The 19,106-nt window shown below is 44.2% G+C and overlaps 1 protein-coding gene across 3 annotated transcripts; it reads left to right on the plus strand.

Annotated features, from left to right (window-relative positions):
- The first annotated feature begins 1,634 nt into the window (after window positions 1-1,634).
- On the plus strand, window positions 1,635-18,850 carry LOC106026791 (golgin subfamily A member 2-like). Of its 3 annotated transcripts, XM_063228173.1 has the most exons (10): window positions 1,635-2,122; window positions 13,706-13,759; window positions 14,077-14,155; window positions 14,551-14,859; window positions 15,117-15,230; window positions 15,839-16,063; window positions 16,145-16,208; window positions 16,400-16,479; window positions 16,977-17,046; window positions 17,154-18,850. In XM_063228173.1, exons 3-10 carry the CDS (start codon window positions 14,150-14,152, stop codon window positions 17,387-17,389), a joined length of 1,104 nt encoding a protein of 367 aa, XP_063084243.1. In that variant the 5' UTR covers window positions 1,635-2,122; window positions 13,706-13,759; window positions 14,077-14,149; the 3' UTR covers window positions 17,390-18,850. The 3 variants fall into 3 exon arrangements, with proteins under 3 accessions (XP_063084243.1, XP_063084242.1, XP_063084244.1); XM_063228172.1 differs by lacking the exon at window positions 14,077-14,155 and having other exon boundaries at window positions 1,636-2,122; XM_063228174.1 differs by lacking the exons at window positions 1,635-2,122; window positions 13,706-13,759 and having other exon boundaries at window positions 13,768-14,155.
- The last annotated feature ends 256 nt before the right edge of the window (window positions 18,851-19,106 follow it).

The raw sequence follows: 19,106 nt of genomic DNA on the forward strand, positions 1-19,106 counted from the left end.
ACATGAATATTGATTGTCATGTGTTGCTCAAGGAAAAAATTCTACCCTCAGGTTATAAAATGTTAACTTGTCCATAGATAAATTGCCATGTATATGCTTATCACTGTTATCACAGCACACTGAAACAGTAACTCTTTCAAATAACCTCACAGTCAATGGCTTTAAAGTACAGTTAGGTGTCCTGTTGCTACCTTTTTCCTACTTGAATTTTTCCTCCTGTTCTATGCCCATCATAGTGTTATAGATACTCATCTTGGCTGCTTTTCTCATTGCTGAGACAAAATACCCAGCATCCACAAGTTAAAGGAGAAAAGGTTTGTTTCAGCTTTCAGGCTGTAGAGGTTTCAGTCCATGCTCACCTGGCCCCAATGCAGGGTGGCCTGGAGAGGAGCTTTGCAAAGGAAGAGCAGTCAGTCCATTGTGTGGCCAGGCAGGCAGAAGACAGGGAGCAGCCTGCAGCAGCCTACCCCATTGTGGCCCCTTTATATACCATCCCATCTACAGCCCTACAGAATGGTGCACCTATATCCTGGGCGACACGTCCCTAATTCCAGCATCACAGCATTAATCCCAGTATCTCACCCTTCATCTCAGTGTCACACGCTTAATCCCAGTGTCACACTCTAACGCAGCCACCTCCAAAATCCCCATCTATGATTGCATGAGGCTTTGGGGGGACATCTAGATACAAGGCATAACAATAATTCAGAATTTATTGTATCTCATGGTATATTTACCTGATGGCATATGTTACACTTTTCTTTTTCTCATTGTTTTAAAACTTGTGTGATTTTTTTTTAATTTGTGTTCCAATATATAGGGAGCTGTTGCTATTCCATCTGGGTTCAATAGTCCTGACATCAGTTAGGTTTCCTGAAGTTATGATAAAATCATACCACCTGAGTTTGCTTTAATAGTCTTTAATAACATGCTCAACATGGGGCTGTGCACCCAAAACTGCCACATCCAGCGGCTTCTACCACCTGGCAGGACTGTCCTATGCTCTTGGATGTGAGTCATACACATACATCGAAGGATTCGAGCTGCCCTTGGGCCAGTAATACATGCACCACAAGTGAGTGAAGTTTGTGGGAATGTGTAAAACCTTCAGAACAAAGAAGGTCTTTTTATTAGCCAGAAATTGATGAAAACATTTGTATTTCATATTTTTTAGAATGTAAAACCCAGCAGAAATACCAGGTGACAAAGATTCAAAAGACAATGAAATGCCTAAAAGAAAGAAAGAATGAATGACCATATATGTTCATTCATAGTCCAAAGACTTCTGCAGCAACGGAAAAGTCCAAACATCAACTGAATGATGCGGTAATGTGAGGACACACAGAAAAGAGCACAGCTGTACATGGCCCGAATGATTTCCGAGTTCACCCAGGAGGAGAAAGCCATATTCTCACTTCTCTGAGGATCGGGGATGAACCTTTCTTCTTGGTCTCTCTCCTTAGGCCCCCTCAGTCCAGTTTATAGGCACAGGCAGCCTGCAGGAAGGACACTTGCCCAGCCTGGGCTGCAGCGCTGAAAGAGGACAGCGCCACCAAGAGCCAGGAGCAGGGGCTGCAGGGAGCCGTGCTAGGAGCTTTGCAGGAGCGGGGTGGGGACTTGGAGAGGTGCTCTGGGAAACCAGGAGGCTCAGAGGGATCCAAGGGGCAGAGACACAAAAAGAGAGGCTGAGACACAGGACCCTGGTGTGCTGGACACCCAGATTGATGGAAGTCACCCAGAGAAACAGAGGATATGCGATTGGACCTGAGGACTGGCGGAAATAGCCAAAGAAACAAGAAGGGACCTATGAGACACGAAGGGACCTGAGAGACTTAGAGGAAGCCAAAGATAAAGGAATGGAACCCATGCCCTGTGGAAAGGACCGAAGAGGCGCGGGAAAACCCGAGGATGAACGAATGGTTCCGAAGCCTGGCGGAAAGGACCGAGGAAACAAACGGAAGCTCAGCTTGACAGTTGGTTGACCAACGAGCGGCGGGGAACCTGAGGCCGTGGGTCTTGACCCAAACATTGAGCTGGGACTATGGAGGAGGAGCAGACCTGGAGCCCAGGAGGTCTCTCTGGGAACCTCGGACAGGCCAGTGCCCCGAGAGGGGTGGAGGAGGTGAGGACCCAGGAAGGAGCCCGGGAAGGACTTGGCAGGGCTGGAGCTGCTGCACACCCTCCCCCTGGAGCTTGGTGGCCAGAAGGGAGGGTTCCAGGTGCGGGTACCCAAGCGGCATGCCTAGCCCAGGCTGCTCTTTCCAGGAAGCTGGCTGGATCCTACTGGAGGTTCTGGCAGGGTGGGAGTACTCAAATAGCTGGGGATTCCCCAGGGTCCCGGGATCTGCTCTGGGCTCAGAGGTCCTGTGTGGGTTGAATCCTGGGCGCCCAAGGGAGAGAGAGGAGAATGAAACCTAAGGTCTAAGCCCAGGAGGGGCAGAGAGAGGCAGTGGAAGCCAGGCCTGCAGGAGACTGCCAGGATGCAGTGCAAAGGCCAACCAGGCCTTGTGCCCTGAATGTAACTGAGCCTAGGACAGTGCCCAGAAAATATGACAGCAGCAATAAACTAGTGTTTTGAGTGCTGTTAGTCTATTTTTACTGTACACGTTTACAGCACATTCCTCATGTGGAGTTAGTACATGTGCAAAGCCTAACGAATTTTCACTTCTCCCCTTTCTGCCATCTCCCTCTATCTCTTGGTAGCCTTCCAGTTTATGAAAGATCTATTTCCCTATGTCATTCTTAAGATAACGTTTGGCGTTATTAGGTGCTGGGTAGAGAAATTTAAATGTAAGCAGAGATCTCATTACATGTTATTAATTGTAAAAAAATTGAACAGATTAAAATATCAAGACTGACTTAATTTATATATAACTTTGTGTCTTGGGGTAATGACACCAACAGTCATGAGTCCACAGATAACAGTACTGTTAGACATTGGACATTGTCATTAAGGGACTTAAAATAGAATGTTAGAATTCAATATTTACAGCTAAAACCAATGTTATGTCATTATACAGAATTCATTTAGATATATTCTCTCATGCCTACTTCAAAGAACAAGTTACTCAGCTGATTTTTCAAATTTTTCTTAATATTTTGTTTGTCTTTTTTGTGCATTGTTCTATTTGGATTTTATGTCTAATATATGTGAATCATGAAGATATTTAAATATGAGCTTTATGACACAAACACTCACTTAGGGTTTGACCTAGAAGATAAAATTAAATGTGTTTTACACTGTACCTCCAGGAAGACATATGAATAGCTTATGTTATCTGTTTGGAAGTAAGATAGCAGACCAGTTAGAAAGAGACCATTAAGAGGTTCAACTGAGGAAGGACAGGGATGACTTTTCAAAACAGAATGTCAGATGGGGTTATGTTTCAGCAAGAGAGCCCTTGTCTATCCCTGTAACTGTGCCTCAGCATTTACAAATGTCATTAATGATAAAGCAAGAAATCTTGATATTTTCCTTTATTGAATTACTAGCACTTGATTGGGAAGGCTCCATATTTAGACCAGGAGTGCAGGGCACAATAATGGAGAAGACAGGAATCTCAGAAAAGACATGGTATTGGGAAGTGACATCCACTAAATATAACTTTGGAATTGTTCCATTGATATTCCTGTTCCATAACCCATTGAAAGCTCAACATGTGACTTTGGACTAGAAATGGAAAAGCTGTCATTGCATAGGTGGTAAGTTTAGAAAAGGAAGAGGATTATTAACTAAGAAAAGAGCATTTGGACAGAGAAGAAGTAAGTTCAGAAGGAAGCCCCAGGACAGTGCCACCTCATGTGATGGGGGACTAGGGAGGATGTTTTGGGATTAGGAGAGTAACAAAGAGAGGTGTAGAGAGGTCAGAAAAGGTGGAGATTGTAAAAAGGGAGTTTTGTCACTTGATATAATAATGCACACATATTTTAAAAAGTCTGAATTTTTTCACAAACTATACTTTGAAATGTTAAGCAAAATAACATTTTTTGTTGTTGGAACAAACATCGTACTTCAGTAGGTGGAAATGAGATTGGGGAAACAGGGTGGACATCTGTGAGGAAGGACTGTGATGCGGTGGAGAAAGTGAAGAACACAGATACAGTATCTATTATTAAGAGTGAGGTAGATTTAAGCATTGTTCTGTGAGGAAGGAGCATGAGCCACAGGTGACTAGGAGTAGCAAAGGGACCTTAATGGATAAAAGGCAATTCGGTGTGATTAACTGCAGAGAGGACGAGCTCATTTTCCCCAGAATAGAAAGGAACAGAGGGAAAGAGAGACACTGAAGTATTGGAAGGCCAGCATGAGCATTCTTTTTGTATTCATTTTTTTCTGAAAATTAAGAGCTATTTCTGCAAATGAGAATGAAACAGTACCTTAAAATAACAAAGGGTTAAATAACTACTAAAGAAAGGTGATGGTCAATGTGATCATTATGTACAAGCAAAATGTATTTTTAATTAATTCATAAGTTCAATAACCAAGACAAACCATAAATGTGATTTAATTATAAAAGTTAAAATGTATGCTATCAAGTATGTAAAGCTAGGCACAACTTGTGAAAATGTATAAGTGGATTTAGGGTCATCAACTCGAAATCTTTGACTTTCCTTTTCGTGGGTAGAGTCCAGTCATCATGTTCACTTCTGTCCTTATGTCATCACCGCTCTGAGCAGGCAGAAGCACCATAGATGATGAGGCTGGAGCCTGGCACTTTCACTGCTGACTTCCTTCCCTTCTGGTGGCGTTCAGTGACCATCCAGCACTTCGGAATCTGCCGTTCACTGCATTCTTTTCCATTTACTCTGTCACTCTGATCGGAAATCGTGGCATGGTTGTGTTAATCACTTCCAGCTCCACTTGCACACCCTGATGTACCATTTCCTCTGTGTGCTCTCCTTACTGGATATGAGCTACTTTTCTGTCATTGCCCCCAAATTGCTCATGAACTTGATTTCCAATGAGAAAACTGTCTTTTACAATGGCTGTGCTGTGCCGTTATGTTTTTTCTGCTATTTGGATGACAGAATCTTTCCTCTTGGCTGCCATGGCTTATGACAGGTACACAGCAGTCTGCAATCCCCTGCATTATTCATCAGTTGATTTTAACTCCTGTGTAAATATGTGCACATTGTTAATTACCTCTCCAAACTACTCATTTTAAAATTCTCTCCTCAAATGTTAATCCCTTCATATTGTCTGAATTTCTTTCCATTTCAAATGATGATTTGTTCTCCAAGTCTCCTGAAATCTTAGTATACTCTGAAGACTCATATTCTCTCTTAACTTGTCCTTGTCATCATTTATGTATGTCTTCCAGGCCTCTCTAACGTTTTCCCATTAAGTCTTATTGAACAATCTCTTAATTCTTTATCAGGATATGTATCGCAGTCTAACTGTGAGGGAAGCAATTGGAAAGTTACTATAGATTGTTTTTAGTGATGACCCCGTGCAGAGAGGAGAAGTGACATGGAGAAACTGGTCATTCCTGAGTTACTTCTGCTTCATACTCCAGGGTGGTCCTCTATGTGCAGTTAATGAGTATAAGATATTACCAAGTGCAATAGCAAATATTTTAAAATATTGAGAAAATTAAACTGTGGGTCATAAAATGTGTTCTCAAGAGGACACAGGGTGCAACATGTCTTGATCTGTAAGTGTGCAGGTAAATTCTGGGGAAGGACACAGCAAGAACCATGGGTGAGAACTGGAGCTGCCAGTGTCTTCCACAGCTGCTGCAGCTCACACCTAGAGCAAGGGTGGCGGGAAAGTTCAAAAGCATTCAATCCAAATGTGAGGTAACAATGGCAGAGGGAATAAACTAAAAAGGAAAACTATATGGGAGTGAAAAGTACATGCTGAATCATAAGTATAAGCTGCAGTGCTTTTTCACGTGGTGGGATGTGTTTTCATAAAGAAGGAGTTTGTCCACAGAAATCAGTAATAGAGCTGCAGCCCATGTGAGCTTGCAGTAGGGAAGTCAAGAGCAGCATCCCAAAGATGATGAGCCCTGCGGCTTTGCCCCGAATCCTCCACAGGAAGTGGTCTCTGAAAGGTGTGGTTCATTACAGAAGAGAGATAGTGCATTCCTGACATGGCCCCCAAGATAGGCCAAACCGGACACTGTGAATGAAGTTCTCTGGGGTTCATTATCTAAATTCGCTTTTTGGGAATACAGGATCTGGGGCTTAAAACATAGTGTGCTTTGAGGCATCTGATTTTGATCAAGTTCTCTGTGATTGGAAAGAAACTGGGAAGTCATGATAAATAAATACTTTATGAAAAAAAACATAATGGAAATTTAAAAACATTACACTCCTCCTGCCTGATAGTCCAAAGTAAGGCTGGCTGAACCCAAGTGCACCTCTGTAGTTCCCAAGCCTAGAAATACATCTCATTTCTGCCAAGCTGTCCAAGAGTAGCCTGCTTAGCAACTGATGAGGGAGACTTTTGTCCTAAAATTCCAGGCAACCTGCTTCTGTACTTCTGCTTTCAAGTCTATGGACACTTCAGCCTGACTGCAGTTCCTGCCAATTCTCGGGAATGAACCCCATCAGTCCACTGGTGCAATAAACATACGCCATCCTACTCCTTGGGGAAAGGGTCTTCCTTTTGGATCGGTACTGCTTCTGCAGCAATATCATTTCAGGTTAGAGAAGAAAATAAATTTGTGAGAGATGGGGCCACATTTTTATTTCTTTTATGCTGTTAAATCAGTAAAGCAAGACAAATAACCTGGTGAAATTTCCTATCTTTATGAATGTGTTGATTCATACAATGTTTTGGAATATGTAAGCTTAGTCTTAAGAATCTGAAGTTGTGTCATAATTTTTATAATTCTATTAGTTGATAAGAGATTTTGCTGTGAAAAATATATATCCATAGCTACATTTGATTACGGTACAGTATCACAGCACTAGCTGAAATTCAAGCATTCATCACTGTCCACTAGCAATGCATTATGCAGAATAGGGTACCATTTTATTTTCTTGCTGCACAGAAAGATCATCTAGCTATAGAATGAGAGGATGGTGACAAAACTGCACTTCACAACACCACTTAAAGCCACACAAACAATTGCACACCAAAAAAAATACATTAAAGACCATACAAAATGAAAAATAGAAATGAAAGGTATATGCAAAGAAATAAGTTCCTGAGAAGAAAGCATCATAACTTTGTCCTTCAAATTATTCTCCTCTCAATCTCACTGCTCTAATTTTCATAAGAATTGAATGAAAATCTAGAGAAAATAGCCCTAAAATTGAAGACCCACATCACACAGTGTCATTCCTGACAATCATTACTACTACAGAAGAAAACAAACTCACTGTAAACACTTACTGATAAAAATAAAATAAAGCATTTTTTGCATGAAAGTATTGATGAAAGTGTGCCTTTCTGTGAACATGGGATATAGGACAAATCTACAAGCTAGAAGAATGCATTATGGTGAGAAAAAGCACTGTAACAAGTTCTTGTATGAGATTGAATACTCTTTAAAGGACCGCATCAGCCTAGGACAAAGAGAAATTTCATGTAGGTGAACTTAGTACAGTCAAATGAAATGTAAGGAGTTCTTTTTATGTCCTTTTTATATAGCCTCTTTTTGATTAGTACGACAGGGAGCTGTGCTCTGTGTATTGTGTAACCCTGGAACTGCATCTTGATGCAGAAACACAAGCAAAAAAGCAAAAATCAGTAATTGAGAAGCAAAGAAACATGACTGTCCATATTAAATTTGGAGTCTAAGCAGGAAAATACTCATTTATTTACTACTTACAAGTGTTGTGGTAGATATCATAGAGTGAAAGCACTACTTTGAAGGCATCGCAAGAAGATAAAGTTTGACTGCCAGTGTCTCCCTCTGGATCAGCAATTGTGCCATTATACCCCTTCTTTTAAAACTGCAAACACATGTTATATTCAGTTGGTATTTGGGAAGAAACCTCAAGATATCTTCCTGAGAAACACTTATCAGTAAAGAAGAGAGACAGCACAATTCTTCAAACAGAAAAATGATATTCTTTCATTTTTCCATTACTTTACAAGGTTGACAAAGTCCAGTAATTATGGAATCTTATACTCAAAGAGACACATGGGGCAGAAGCAGTAAGCATCTTGATTGGCTGTCCCGGTGTTTCTGGACGTTTACTCTGAGAATCATCAAACTTCATTTGTGTGAGAAACAGAGATTTACCCAGCACTCCATGTAGTTCTGATTGCTTTTTCCAGGGCCCCATTCACATCCGCATTTCTAAAGTTGTAGATCAGGGGTTTGGTGTCAGAGTGACAACTGCATGGAAGATAGAGACCATTCAGTCTGTGGAGTAACTGAGCAGGCTGCAAGTACATGAATAGGAGGGTACAGTGGAACATGACCACACCTGTGAGGTGAGTGGCACAGGAGTGGATTGAAAAAGGCAATGTAATGAGCACAGGCTGTGTGGGGCAACATGAGACATGCCACGTCTTCAAAGGCACCCAAAAAGTACACTTGGATGGCATACAAATTGCATGCCCTTACAGGAAATCAGCCAGAATCTTGGGAGAAACAGCAGAATAGCAGACATCACAGAAAGACAGATTGCCCAGGAACTAATACATGGCTGTGTGAAGTGTGGGTTCCATTTGGATGAACAGGATCATCTCTAGACTGGCAACTACAGTTAACACCATAAACGAGAAGCAAGAAGAGCCCCCATTGCACATCCTTTCTACTACAAAGCCCTAAAAAGACAATTCAGCACATACCGTGCAGTTCTCCACAGCCATCTCTCAGACCTAGAGCTTCCTGGATGTGAAAAATGGAAGTTAAACCAGACAGTGTTCATATGCAGATACATTCATGATTACTTGTTGATCCTTTCCCTTTTACCTGTCATCAAAACCCAGCAGTACGGCAATGGTTTAAATGTACATCATGTATGCCTGGTATGGTGTTGCATGCCTGTAATCTCCTCGCTCAGGAGGCACAGGCAGGAGGGTCACTGCGAGTTCAAAGTCAGCCTGAACTGCATAGCAAGACCTTGTTTCAAAAAGTCAGTGAATAAATAAATACAGCTATACTGCCTGTGCTGGAAACCCATTTCCTTGCAAATCAATCAGATGGCAATGATATGTCTTATGTTTATGTTCTTCTCTACAGATGGTGTAGCAGATACTTTAAATCTGTGCAGCCAGGTATTATGATATATTCTTATCTCAGTATTCTGGGAGGCTGAGGCAGAACGATAACAAATTCAACTTCAATCTGCCCAATTTAGTGAATTAGTGATACTGACTCAAAATTTAAAAAAAAAGAAAAAAAAGACTGCAGATGGAACCTCATTAGAACATGAATTTCCACTAGTTTGGGGGTAGAGCAGGAAAATGAATAAGATGATGATGACAATGATGCCACTTATGAATAAGAAGGAGAAAGAGGAGGAGAAGGAAGTGAGGAAAAGAGAAAAGAAGGAAAGAAAACTATGAGAATTTAGAGCACTTTTAATCTCTTATTGATGAAGAAATTGATGTAATCAAAAGTCAGGACAATAGTCCTCACAATTAGTTATTCCAGAGAATTCATGTCTTCTAGCATGATTGCTTTTGTTTTCAATTTTGTAAAAATATTGTCTTACCCCATAATACAGAAGCTTTGTTAATTGAGAAGTCTGTGTACTGAATATATCTCATTCTCTTCCCACTAATATCTAAAATCATGCAGCAGATAGAACTAAAGCAGAGCTATTCCTAGCTGTCAGTCTCACACTTGCCTGTCAAGCACAGGTCCTGCCAGATTCAGCAGGTTTCCCCGCATCCTAAATGTGCTGGGAAGGTGACTGTCCAGGGGTCAGGACTTTGGATGGAGCAGGTGAGTCCTTGCTATGGATGCAGGTGGAAAGGGCTCCATGAACCTTAACCCTGAGCAGCTTATGTCAGACTCACCCTTCTCTCCTTTTTGGGCTGCTGTTGATCAAGTTTTAGTCTGTATTTTACACCTAACTGCCGAGATGTTCAAGAAAACTTTCGTGGCTGACTAGATGAGTCCCTCTTCCCCACTAACATCCACATGATCTATTCACAGCAGATCAGAAGGGCACAATGCATGGTGAAAATATCCCACCATCTCAGACCCATGACTTCCATAAATTTGTTTCTTAATTGCACTTCTCTTTGTAATTACTAAGGGTATGTTATATTGGGTTTGTTTGTTTCCCATTTCTTTGAATGTCACTGAGATCTGCTGATTTCTAGTTAAAACGTCAGTAGTCTTTAAGAGGCAAAGTGCACTTTTAAGTCTTGTTGTTCTATTTTACAAACCAGTTATACATCACATGGTACCATGCATGTCACCCTATGATCTGTGGACAAATAAGAAAGGTGAAACTGAAAGTAAATGAATTAAGCAAACTTAATAATACAAGGATCAGTTTGCAATTCTCATAATCATGGTATAAATTTATTTTGCGTATGGTGACAGGCAGTTCTTACAATGATTTCATTTATAGAATGACAACATTTTAAAAGCACATAAAATATAATGGGGCATTGAAAATGATGGTGTGTCACCTCTGTAATCATGTTATCATTTACTGTTTTCCCATTGTCTATGCATATTAGTTTTAAAATGCTAATAGGAAAGTAACTGAAATGACGCATGTTTGCATTAAATATCACGGTATCAATTTTGTTTTATAACAAGCTTTAATAAATAAAAAATATGAAAGAATTTAAAGATGTACAAGAAAAATCAAGAAAACACCAGGAAACATTACCATGAGACCCAGCACCCCTGAGCTCTGCACTGGATGCAGCTCTCTCAAAATGAAGTAACATGGTACCCTGGCTATGCTGGGTCAATACCATATCTGTATCTGCTCCCCAAGTACTGATCCTTGGTGTCTCAGGAATAAGTTACGGATACCACGATATGATTTATTGTCTGGTGCATCTTACAAGGAGGGTGTTTTTGACAGCAGTATATACCTTTGTAGAATATTTTCTTTACATTACCTAACAGAAGGCCAGTATTTATTTAGCAGGACTAAATGACTAATCAAGTAACAATTATTACTTCTAGTTCACCTGTCCCTATATGGCCATTTTCATTTAATTGCACAAAGTACAAACTAAAACAGACAAACATGGACACAGAAGCACAAACAATTCTCATAAAAATATTTTTGAAGACAGCAGCAAAGTGAGCACTTACAGCACAGATTAGAAATTACCAGGCTCTGCTATCTGTCATGTAAGTCTGATGTCACATGAAACAGAAGGGAGGTTAAGGGCAATGAGTATAGACAACTGTGTGCTTGGAAAAAGTTGAGCAAGGCTGCTGTGGAGTCCTGAGCTAAAGCTGTGCTCCTCTTGATGCTCTTTTCACTTTCTCTCACAAAGTTTCCCACAATCAATTACACGTACATTTGATCCTGTGTCAGCATCAGCTTTTTGGAGGATATGAATCTGAGCAAACCTAGAGGTCCAAGGCAGAAGCAGGGGTATCAGGGAGACAGGGAAAATACTACAACCCAGGGGACAGGTAACAGCAATGTGGAGCAGTGTGGGGACAATAGAGGTGGAGACAAATCATATTTTGACTTTTTTTTTTGTCTTTTTCCTTTTTATCGGTACCAGGGATTGAACTCATGACTGCCTGCTTGCAAGGCAGGCGCTTATGCCGCTCAGCTAAATCCCCAGCCCCATATTTTGCCTTTCTGTCAAAGGTAGAATGTCAAGAAACAAGATACAGACCCACACAAAGAAAGAATCCAGGCACTTGGCAGCTCAGTGCAAAAGCCCCATGTTCAATCCTCAACATCATGATAAAGAAAGAGAAAGGTTACTAGACTGGCTGCTAGGATATGTTCTAAAAGAGGACGTGACCATCCAAGATGCCTCCATGGTTTTAGGGCTAAGAACTGGAAAGGTAGAGTTTCCCTCACCTGAGATGCTAAAGCCTGTGAGGAGCACATGTTCTAGGAGTGACACTAAAGGCTTAATTTGGGATCTAGAAGGCTGGAGATAATATTAGATAAGTAAAAGGAAATGTCACAGAGATTACTGATTTCATGAGCTTGGATTTCATAATAGGCTATTGGCTGAAAACACAGCTTTCAGAATTGCTGTGTAGCTGGCATTTGATGCCACAGAACTGAAGGTGATCACTAAGGACTGAGAGATCATGATAAGACCTGAGTCTTAGCACATTCTAGATAACTCATCAAGTGACAAAGGTCAGACAAATGCCGACTTGTCCTAAGTGCCTGATGACGTTCACATTTTAACAGAGTGTGGCCCCTTTTGAGAGTAAATACTTTTTGCCTCAAAGTCTGTTTTGTGGTACTATTTTAATTTTTGCAATAGGGTCTTGATCAGGCTCTTGAACCTACTATGGATCCCAGGCTGCCCTCAAACTCAGGGCGATCCTCCTGCCTCAGTCTCTGGAATACTGGGATTACATGTGTACACCACCATGCCTGGCACTTATGTGATTTCAAAGGAGCTGTGTCATGAGATTTTCCTTAGTAGATGCCCTCACATCTTTCTATCTGCTTTTCCAGAAGAAATTTGAAGGCAGGAATTGGCTGCTGCCAAAAACAAAAGGTAAACCGACCAGGGTCTCAGTTCCTGGACCCAGAGCAAGCCCCCAGCTAGCAACTTCTTGGCAGAGTCTGTACCCCCCTGGGAGAAATGTGGAGGGACCCTCAGCACTCCGGTGCCCCCTTCAAGCCCTGTTACAGATCCTCTCCTCACAGCCCAAATGCGTCCACCTCCGGGGGGACACTCCTTTAGGCCTCACCTGGGGCTTGGCTCTTGCCTCCTACCCGTCCTCACATACTTTGCCTCCCTGAGCCCTACATTGGGGGACCTCTTTCCTTTCCGCTGTCTGAACACAGAGGAGGGTGGGGAGCAGAGGATTCTGCGGACAGAGAGGGAGGAGTAGAGTGCACTTAAGACCCTTTCCATTGGACGCCCTCATCACTAACCCTCACCTGGCCCTTAATCTTCCCACTTGGACCCCTCAAGCAGCTTTAGCCCAATTCTGATTTCTTGGTGAAGACATAGATTTCTACAGGTTTTGGCCAGTGGGCTCCTTAAGACAATCACAACATAACCTTCCTCAGGGACCTCAAAAGGTTAACAGTCTCTCTGGGTGACCAGAGTAGATGAGATTTGTGTGTTTTTTTCCACAGGTGCTGACTCTACAGAGAGACTCAGAATGTTTTCTAATTGTCCCCTTTACCTTTGACTCTCCTGTGTGTGACCAATGATTAGACACACAGGCTTCAAAAGTACAGAAAGCTATTACTGAGCTGCACCCCAGCTTGTAACTGTCTCTTTTCCCCCAAGATATCTAGGGATTAAGTCCAGGGAGCACAGGGTTCCATGCTCAGCCCTTTTTATTTTTTATTATGTCTATTTGAGGAAGTGTTTGACTACTTTTATCCCCTCAGGTTTCCCTCTTTCTTATCCTGCTATTGCAATACCACCCGTATTTGGGGTTGCAGGTCTACACCACAGTGACAAGTTTCTCTTTTCTTTCATCCTGTTGTTCAGCCATGTTAACTTGTGTGTTTACTGACTGACTGACCATCACAGTGTGTTGTAGGGCTGTTGGCAGCATTAAGCAGATGGTGTGTATAAGAGTGTTCTATAGGAGGAAGTGAACAAAGTGGCTTATTTTTTTCATGAGTATCATTGCTCTTCTTTCCACAGTTAAGAGAATTTGAAAAATACAAGAAGTGTGATTGCCTTCCAGTGGATAAAAGAGTAAGTTTTTAAAAAGCATAAAGCCTATGACACGCAGTGGTGGATAATGTCACCCACATGAAGCTGTGTCATGGCTGGCCAGGCAGCTAAGGTGGGGCTGCAATGGCAGTAGGGGGTCAGAGTGCAGATGAGAACAATGTCAGGTGCTAAGAATTCTGCATTTAGGGCTGGGCCTGTTATCGCTCAGTGGGAGAGTTTCAAAGAGAGCACTGCAGCTTGGGGCCAAAGAAGGGAAAGGGGGACAGATACTAGGGTACTAGAAGGGTCTGAGGTCACTAGTCCCTCCCTCCATCTACCGTCCCCTGTGCCTTGTGCAGGTGCATGAGGTAAAGGAGGAGCGGGACAGGAGGGCTGATAAGCCTCCTGTCCAGCTGAGTGAACTGGAGAAACATGTGGGTGAGTGGGGACAAGGGTGATCTGGAGAGAGCGGGGTACCCAGGCTGTGGGTGGGGCTAACACTGTCCTAGGAGATAGGGTGGACTCAAGGGCACAGTGGTAAAGCGTAGGGCATGTGTGCCAGGAGCTGGCAATTTAATCCTATCTCTGAGCTTCAGTATCCCCATTTGCAGAGAGAATATTTTACCCCCTGCCAACCAATACCCAGGATCCATACAGGAACATGGCTTCAGGCCTGGACATGATGTGGGAGGGTATAACAAATCAGTCATGAGGAAGCCAAGGCCCAATCAAGGAGCCTGGAGTGGGGGCTGAGCACTGAGGAGCTTGTTCAGGGCCCAGAGACCCTGGACCCTTTCCTCTACCTCCTTGTCACCTGTGCCCCAACCCCGCAGCCCCAAGCAGGGCCATGTCTGAAACATCAGCAGCTCCTGTGGGAGGTGCAGAAGGTGAAGAAGGAGCTGGAGGGCGCCTTGGGGCAGCTAAAGGAAGAAAACCTGGCTCTGCAGAACAAAATGAGGCAGCAGGAGGATCACCTTCTGCAGACTGACACCAGGGCAGAGCTGTGGTCAGCCCAGGCGGAAGAGCACAAGAACATCGTGCACAACATGGAGGAGCAGCAGAAGATGATTGATGCCTTAGGGCTTCAGAACTGCCTGATAAAGGAGCAGCTGGCCCAGATGCAGGACAGCTTCCAGAGGCTGGTGCGTGTCCACTGCTTGCCGGGCTCCTCACCAACAAGTCTTTCCAAGCAGCACAGCACACTAACCCCTCTGCTCCATCCTCCCTGCAGCACATTGGGCCATGGTCCCCTCAATCGTGAAAGTGTCCTGTGAGTCAGAACCCTGTGGGGCTTTTCCTGCAGACAGGGGATGATTCTCCAGCCTGCTTTGCACTGTAGACACCCAAATGGGGTCCTGGGTCTGCCTATGCTGGTGGCACTTATTACCATTCTCTGTAGAGAGAAGAAAACACCAATATAGTGACCACCCTGAGCTCAGAGCAGCTCAGACACAATGAGCTGACTTGGAAACTCGGCCAGCTGCAGGAGGAGATCTCCCAGCTCAAGGCAGTGGTAGGTGACTCCTGCCCCATGGGACTGGGCTAAGAGAGGTGCTCCCCATGGCGGTGGGAGGTGCTGGGGCCAGAACTGATCTCCCACAGCTGGACCACAAGTGACCTCAGAGTCCTACAGTGTCTGGAAGAGCAGTTGTGTGTCTTTTGCTTTTTGTCTCGGACTGTTAGAGGTATATGGCTCTGAGGTCCTCCCACGTCCTGATGTCATTTCCCTGCCAGAAACCTGAGTCATCCTACTACTAGGAGGAAACAGGGTAGGAGGGGAAGCTCTTTGGTTCCACACTGGGTCTCAGTCACACTGGTTACAGTTTCAAACTTGCCATCCTGGCCTCAGTTTCCATCACTTCCAATGGATGTTAGCATTTTCCTCATAGAGTTGTTGGATTCAATGAGACAGTATGTGCAAACTGGAGCTTAGAGATCACTTAACACATGTGGCATGGCTCCATCTGATTCTCCTCAGCTGTGGTGAGGTCCACGTTCAAGAACAGAGGTTGTAGGACTGGAGGCTGGGAACAGGAAGCCAGTGGTTCAGAGGAGCCCCTACTGAGCTCAGGCTGCTGAAGCCCCAGGGTATGCCTGACCTCACTTCTCGGTCTCCTGCAGGTGGCGCTGAAGAGCCAGGAGGCCCAGGTGCTGCAGCAGCAGAGAGACCAGCTGCTGGGCATCCTATGCCAGAGAGCTGAGGCCTGTTTACACCTGGCCTCTGAAAAACACGCTCTGCAACATCAGCTTCTGCAGTCATTTAAACAAGTGATGAAGGTACATCTGAAAGACCTGGAAGACCACAAGGCCCTGGTTAGCTTTTACGAAGACCTGAAGACCACCCAGGTGATGGAGGTGCTGAGGCCGGGCCCCTGTCCAGGAGGATCTGGCTGCCTCTGATGTCTCACTTTCCATCCTTACCTACAGGAGGTCCTGTCAGCTTCCAAGCAGCAGACATCCTCGCCTGAAGTTGTGGCACTGCCCGGGGAAGGTGAATGGAGGTGTCAGTGCTGCATGGGCTGAGGAGCACTCTGAGAATGAGTAGACGGGGACGAGACGGCAGAGGGCTGCTCATTCTCTCCCCGAGGGTGGTGGCCCAGGGGGACCTGGTGAGGTGGGTGGAGGGGAGCCTGGGACTGCTCTGCCTCCCTCTCTGCTGACTGCTCCCAATATGAAATGAAGGGGAGGTGGAGAAAAGAAAAATTGAGAGTCCTCAGCCCAACAGCACCAGTCCTGAAGAAGTGAGAGGCTCAAAGGCTGCGGTGAGCTGGGCTCTGCTTTGAACCTTCCCTGGGTCTCCTTCCCTGTCTCTTCCACTGAGGTCCCTTTGGACACCCCAATACTTTGGGTTCTCCACGCCCTCATTTCCCTGGACCTTCCCTGAAAGCAGTGGACATGCCCCATCCCTAGGAGCAACAGGTGTCAGTGGCAGGAGGCTCCATGCATCCTGTGATGTGGAGAGCTCCCCCCACAGAATCACACCCTGCCCCCACAGATGGCATTTGTCAACAAAAGTCACACCTCTGTGCAGAAACAGTGGGCTCAGCCACCCAGCCACCTGAAGGTTCAGAGAAAGCCATGCCAGAGTTTTGCCTATGTGGCACTCCTGACCCAGGGCCAAGCTAAGGAGGTGGCTTACACACCTAGGAGCAGTGGTGACCATGTGGCCATGGTGCAGTTGCAGGGGAGGCTGGGAAGGGGGGCAGGGCAGGTGGCCACAGAGCCCTGACTCTGGTACTCTGCTTCCTTTTTCGTACAGGTGTCACAGAAGAAGGCAGTGATTAAGGAGCAAGTGGAGGACCTTGGATGTCAACTCATGCTGCTCTCTGGTGATTCAAGCACCACTGATGAGCTGGGCCAGGGCTCCTGCAGCAGAGGCTGTAAGGTTTGGGGGTTAGGGAGGCGCCTCTGACTATTGTTCTCCTTTGCATAACAGAGCACATGAGGAATTGTGAGGAGGAAGATGAACAAGTGGAGGAGGAGCAGCAGGAGGAAGAAAAGGAGGAGGAGGAGCAGGAGGAGGAGGATGAAAGAGTGGAAGAGGAGGACAAACGAGGAGAGGAGGAGGAGCAGAAGACGCAGGAGAAGGAGAAGGATGAGGATGAACAAGTGGAGGAGGTGGAGAAACGAATGGAGAATGATGAGAAGGAGCAGGAAAAGCAGGATGATTAAGGCCAGTGTTGAGGTTATGATTAGGATAGTGTTTAGGATTTGAGTGAGGTCTAGGGTAAAGATTATGAATAAGGTTAGTTCTAGCCTTGGGATTAGGGCTAGGATTTGTTTCTGGATTTAGGTTTAGGGCTGTCTCAGTTTAACATTAGGATCAGGGGTAGGACTAGGGCTAGACCCAGGGCTAAGGTTATTTTTATGATTATTGTTTTAGTTAGGATTAGATCTAAAGCTGTGCTTATGCTTCATTTAAGTTTAGGTTCAGTGTTACATTTACAGTTATAGATAGTTTTAGATACTGGGTTAGGAATAGAGTTACAGTTGGAATTAGAGGTACAGCTAGTGCTACGGTGAGGTTTAGGGTTAGGCTTTGTATAAAATTTGGAGTCATGGGTATTTGCTAAGTTTTGGTTAGGATGTGTTTTGGCCTAGAGTTATGTCTAATGGTATAAGCAGGCTTAGGGTTGGGCTGAAATTACAGATGTATGCTTGTGTTAGGCTTATGTCTAAGTTAGGTGCATGGCTAAGGCTAGGATAAGGTTAGGGTTATTGTGCACTATATATTTGAGTAGGTTTAGGGTTAGGGCTGGTGGTAGGTTAGTTCTAGCACTAGGGTTAGATTTAGTGTTAGAGGCAATGTTAGACTCAGGACTAAAGTTCAGTTTAAGCTAGGGTTTGTGTTTCTGTTTGAGTCAGGTTTAGGTCATGTGTTGTATATTGTTATGGATTAAGAACTGGTGGTCAACTTAATTCCAGCTGGATTACATCAGCATGGCACTGAGTGAAAATGATCCACCTGAGCAAAGTCACCAGGATAAACTGGTGGAGAAGAATGGAGGTGTTGAGACTTTGGGGTGTTAATGCATTGTTGCATTGAGGCATTGTGAGTTGTCCTATGAGTTGCTGTTTGAGCTGTTAGATTCTCCTGGAGAAGCTTTGTTCCACACATCGAGCACTGCTTCCTGGCTCCAAAGAGGAAGACATGTGCTGCTTGGTCTCCAGGATGAGCTGGTTATGCTGGCTTCCTGGCATGTGCCTGACTATGCTTGTCTTTGGAAGAGCTCGGGGCCTCCATGTCACTGAGTATGGCTGTGGTGTCTTTCAGTACAGCCCTGGTCTTTGTTGTGAGTGTGACTTCACGGCTCCAGTGTAGAACCCTCATCCCACCAGCATACCTCCTTCATCCTGCTGGCATAGACTTTTTGGCTTCCACCACTGACATTTGGGCCTTCCCAGCATGGATCCGTAAAAGAGACTCATGGGAGTCCTTCTTGTGGGCTCTGGACCTCTAGTTGGACTCATGGGAGGCATTGTGATGAGCTTTGGGTTTTTATCTGGACTCATGTGGGTCATTGCTGTGGGATTTAGGCTCTTGACTAAATCTATGTCTTTGGTGTTGCGGATAGATTTCCTGCATTTTCTTGTGTTAACTCCCAGTGACCATTATAAAAATAATATTACAAACTCCCATGTCCTGATTCTACTTGTTCTCCGCACAACCCCTGACTACAACATGTATCTGAAACAAAACGGGCTCTCTCAAATTGAATACAAGTGGATCAGAAGTTTCAGTTGGTACCTCAGCACAGTCATCTCCATTACTACCAACCTTTAACTCCATGAGCAGAAAGCTTTAAATAACTGTTAGCCACAGCAATTTAGAGCTTCTAAACATGTTATTGGTTAAACAGAAACATAAAACACGAAGATATCATTCAAG

The sequence above is a fragment of the Cavia porcellus genome, unplaced genomic scaffold, assembly GCF_034190915.1.
Source record: "Cavia porcellus strain 051 isolate PalLab524CR breed Dunkin Hartley unplaced genomic scaffold, mCavPor4.1 scaffold_17, whole genome shotgun sequence".
NCBI classification, from domain to species: domain Eukaryota; kingdom Metazoa; phylum Chordata; class Mammalia; order Rodentia; family Caviidae; genus Cavia; species Cavia porcellus.

Bases quoted from the DNA above. Each gene is read 5' to 3' on its own strand.
- LOC106026791 (XM_063228172.1), top strand. From the start codon at position 2,042: ATGGAGGAGGAGCAGACCTGGAGCCCAGGAGGTCTCTCTGGGAACCTC. The intron at 14,860-15,116 runs GTGCGTGTCCAC...CATTCTCTGTAG, and splicing joins AGGACAGCTTCCAGAGGCTG to AGAGAAGAAAACACCAATAT. The intron at 16,480-16,976 runs GTGAGCTGGGCT...TTTTTCGTACAG, and splicing joins TGAGAGGCTCAAAGGCTGCG to GTGTCACAGAAGAAGGCAGT.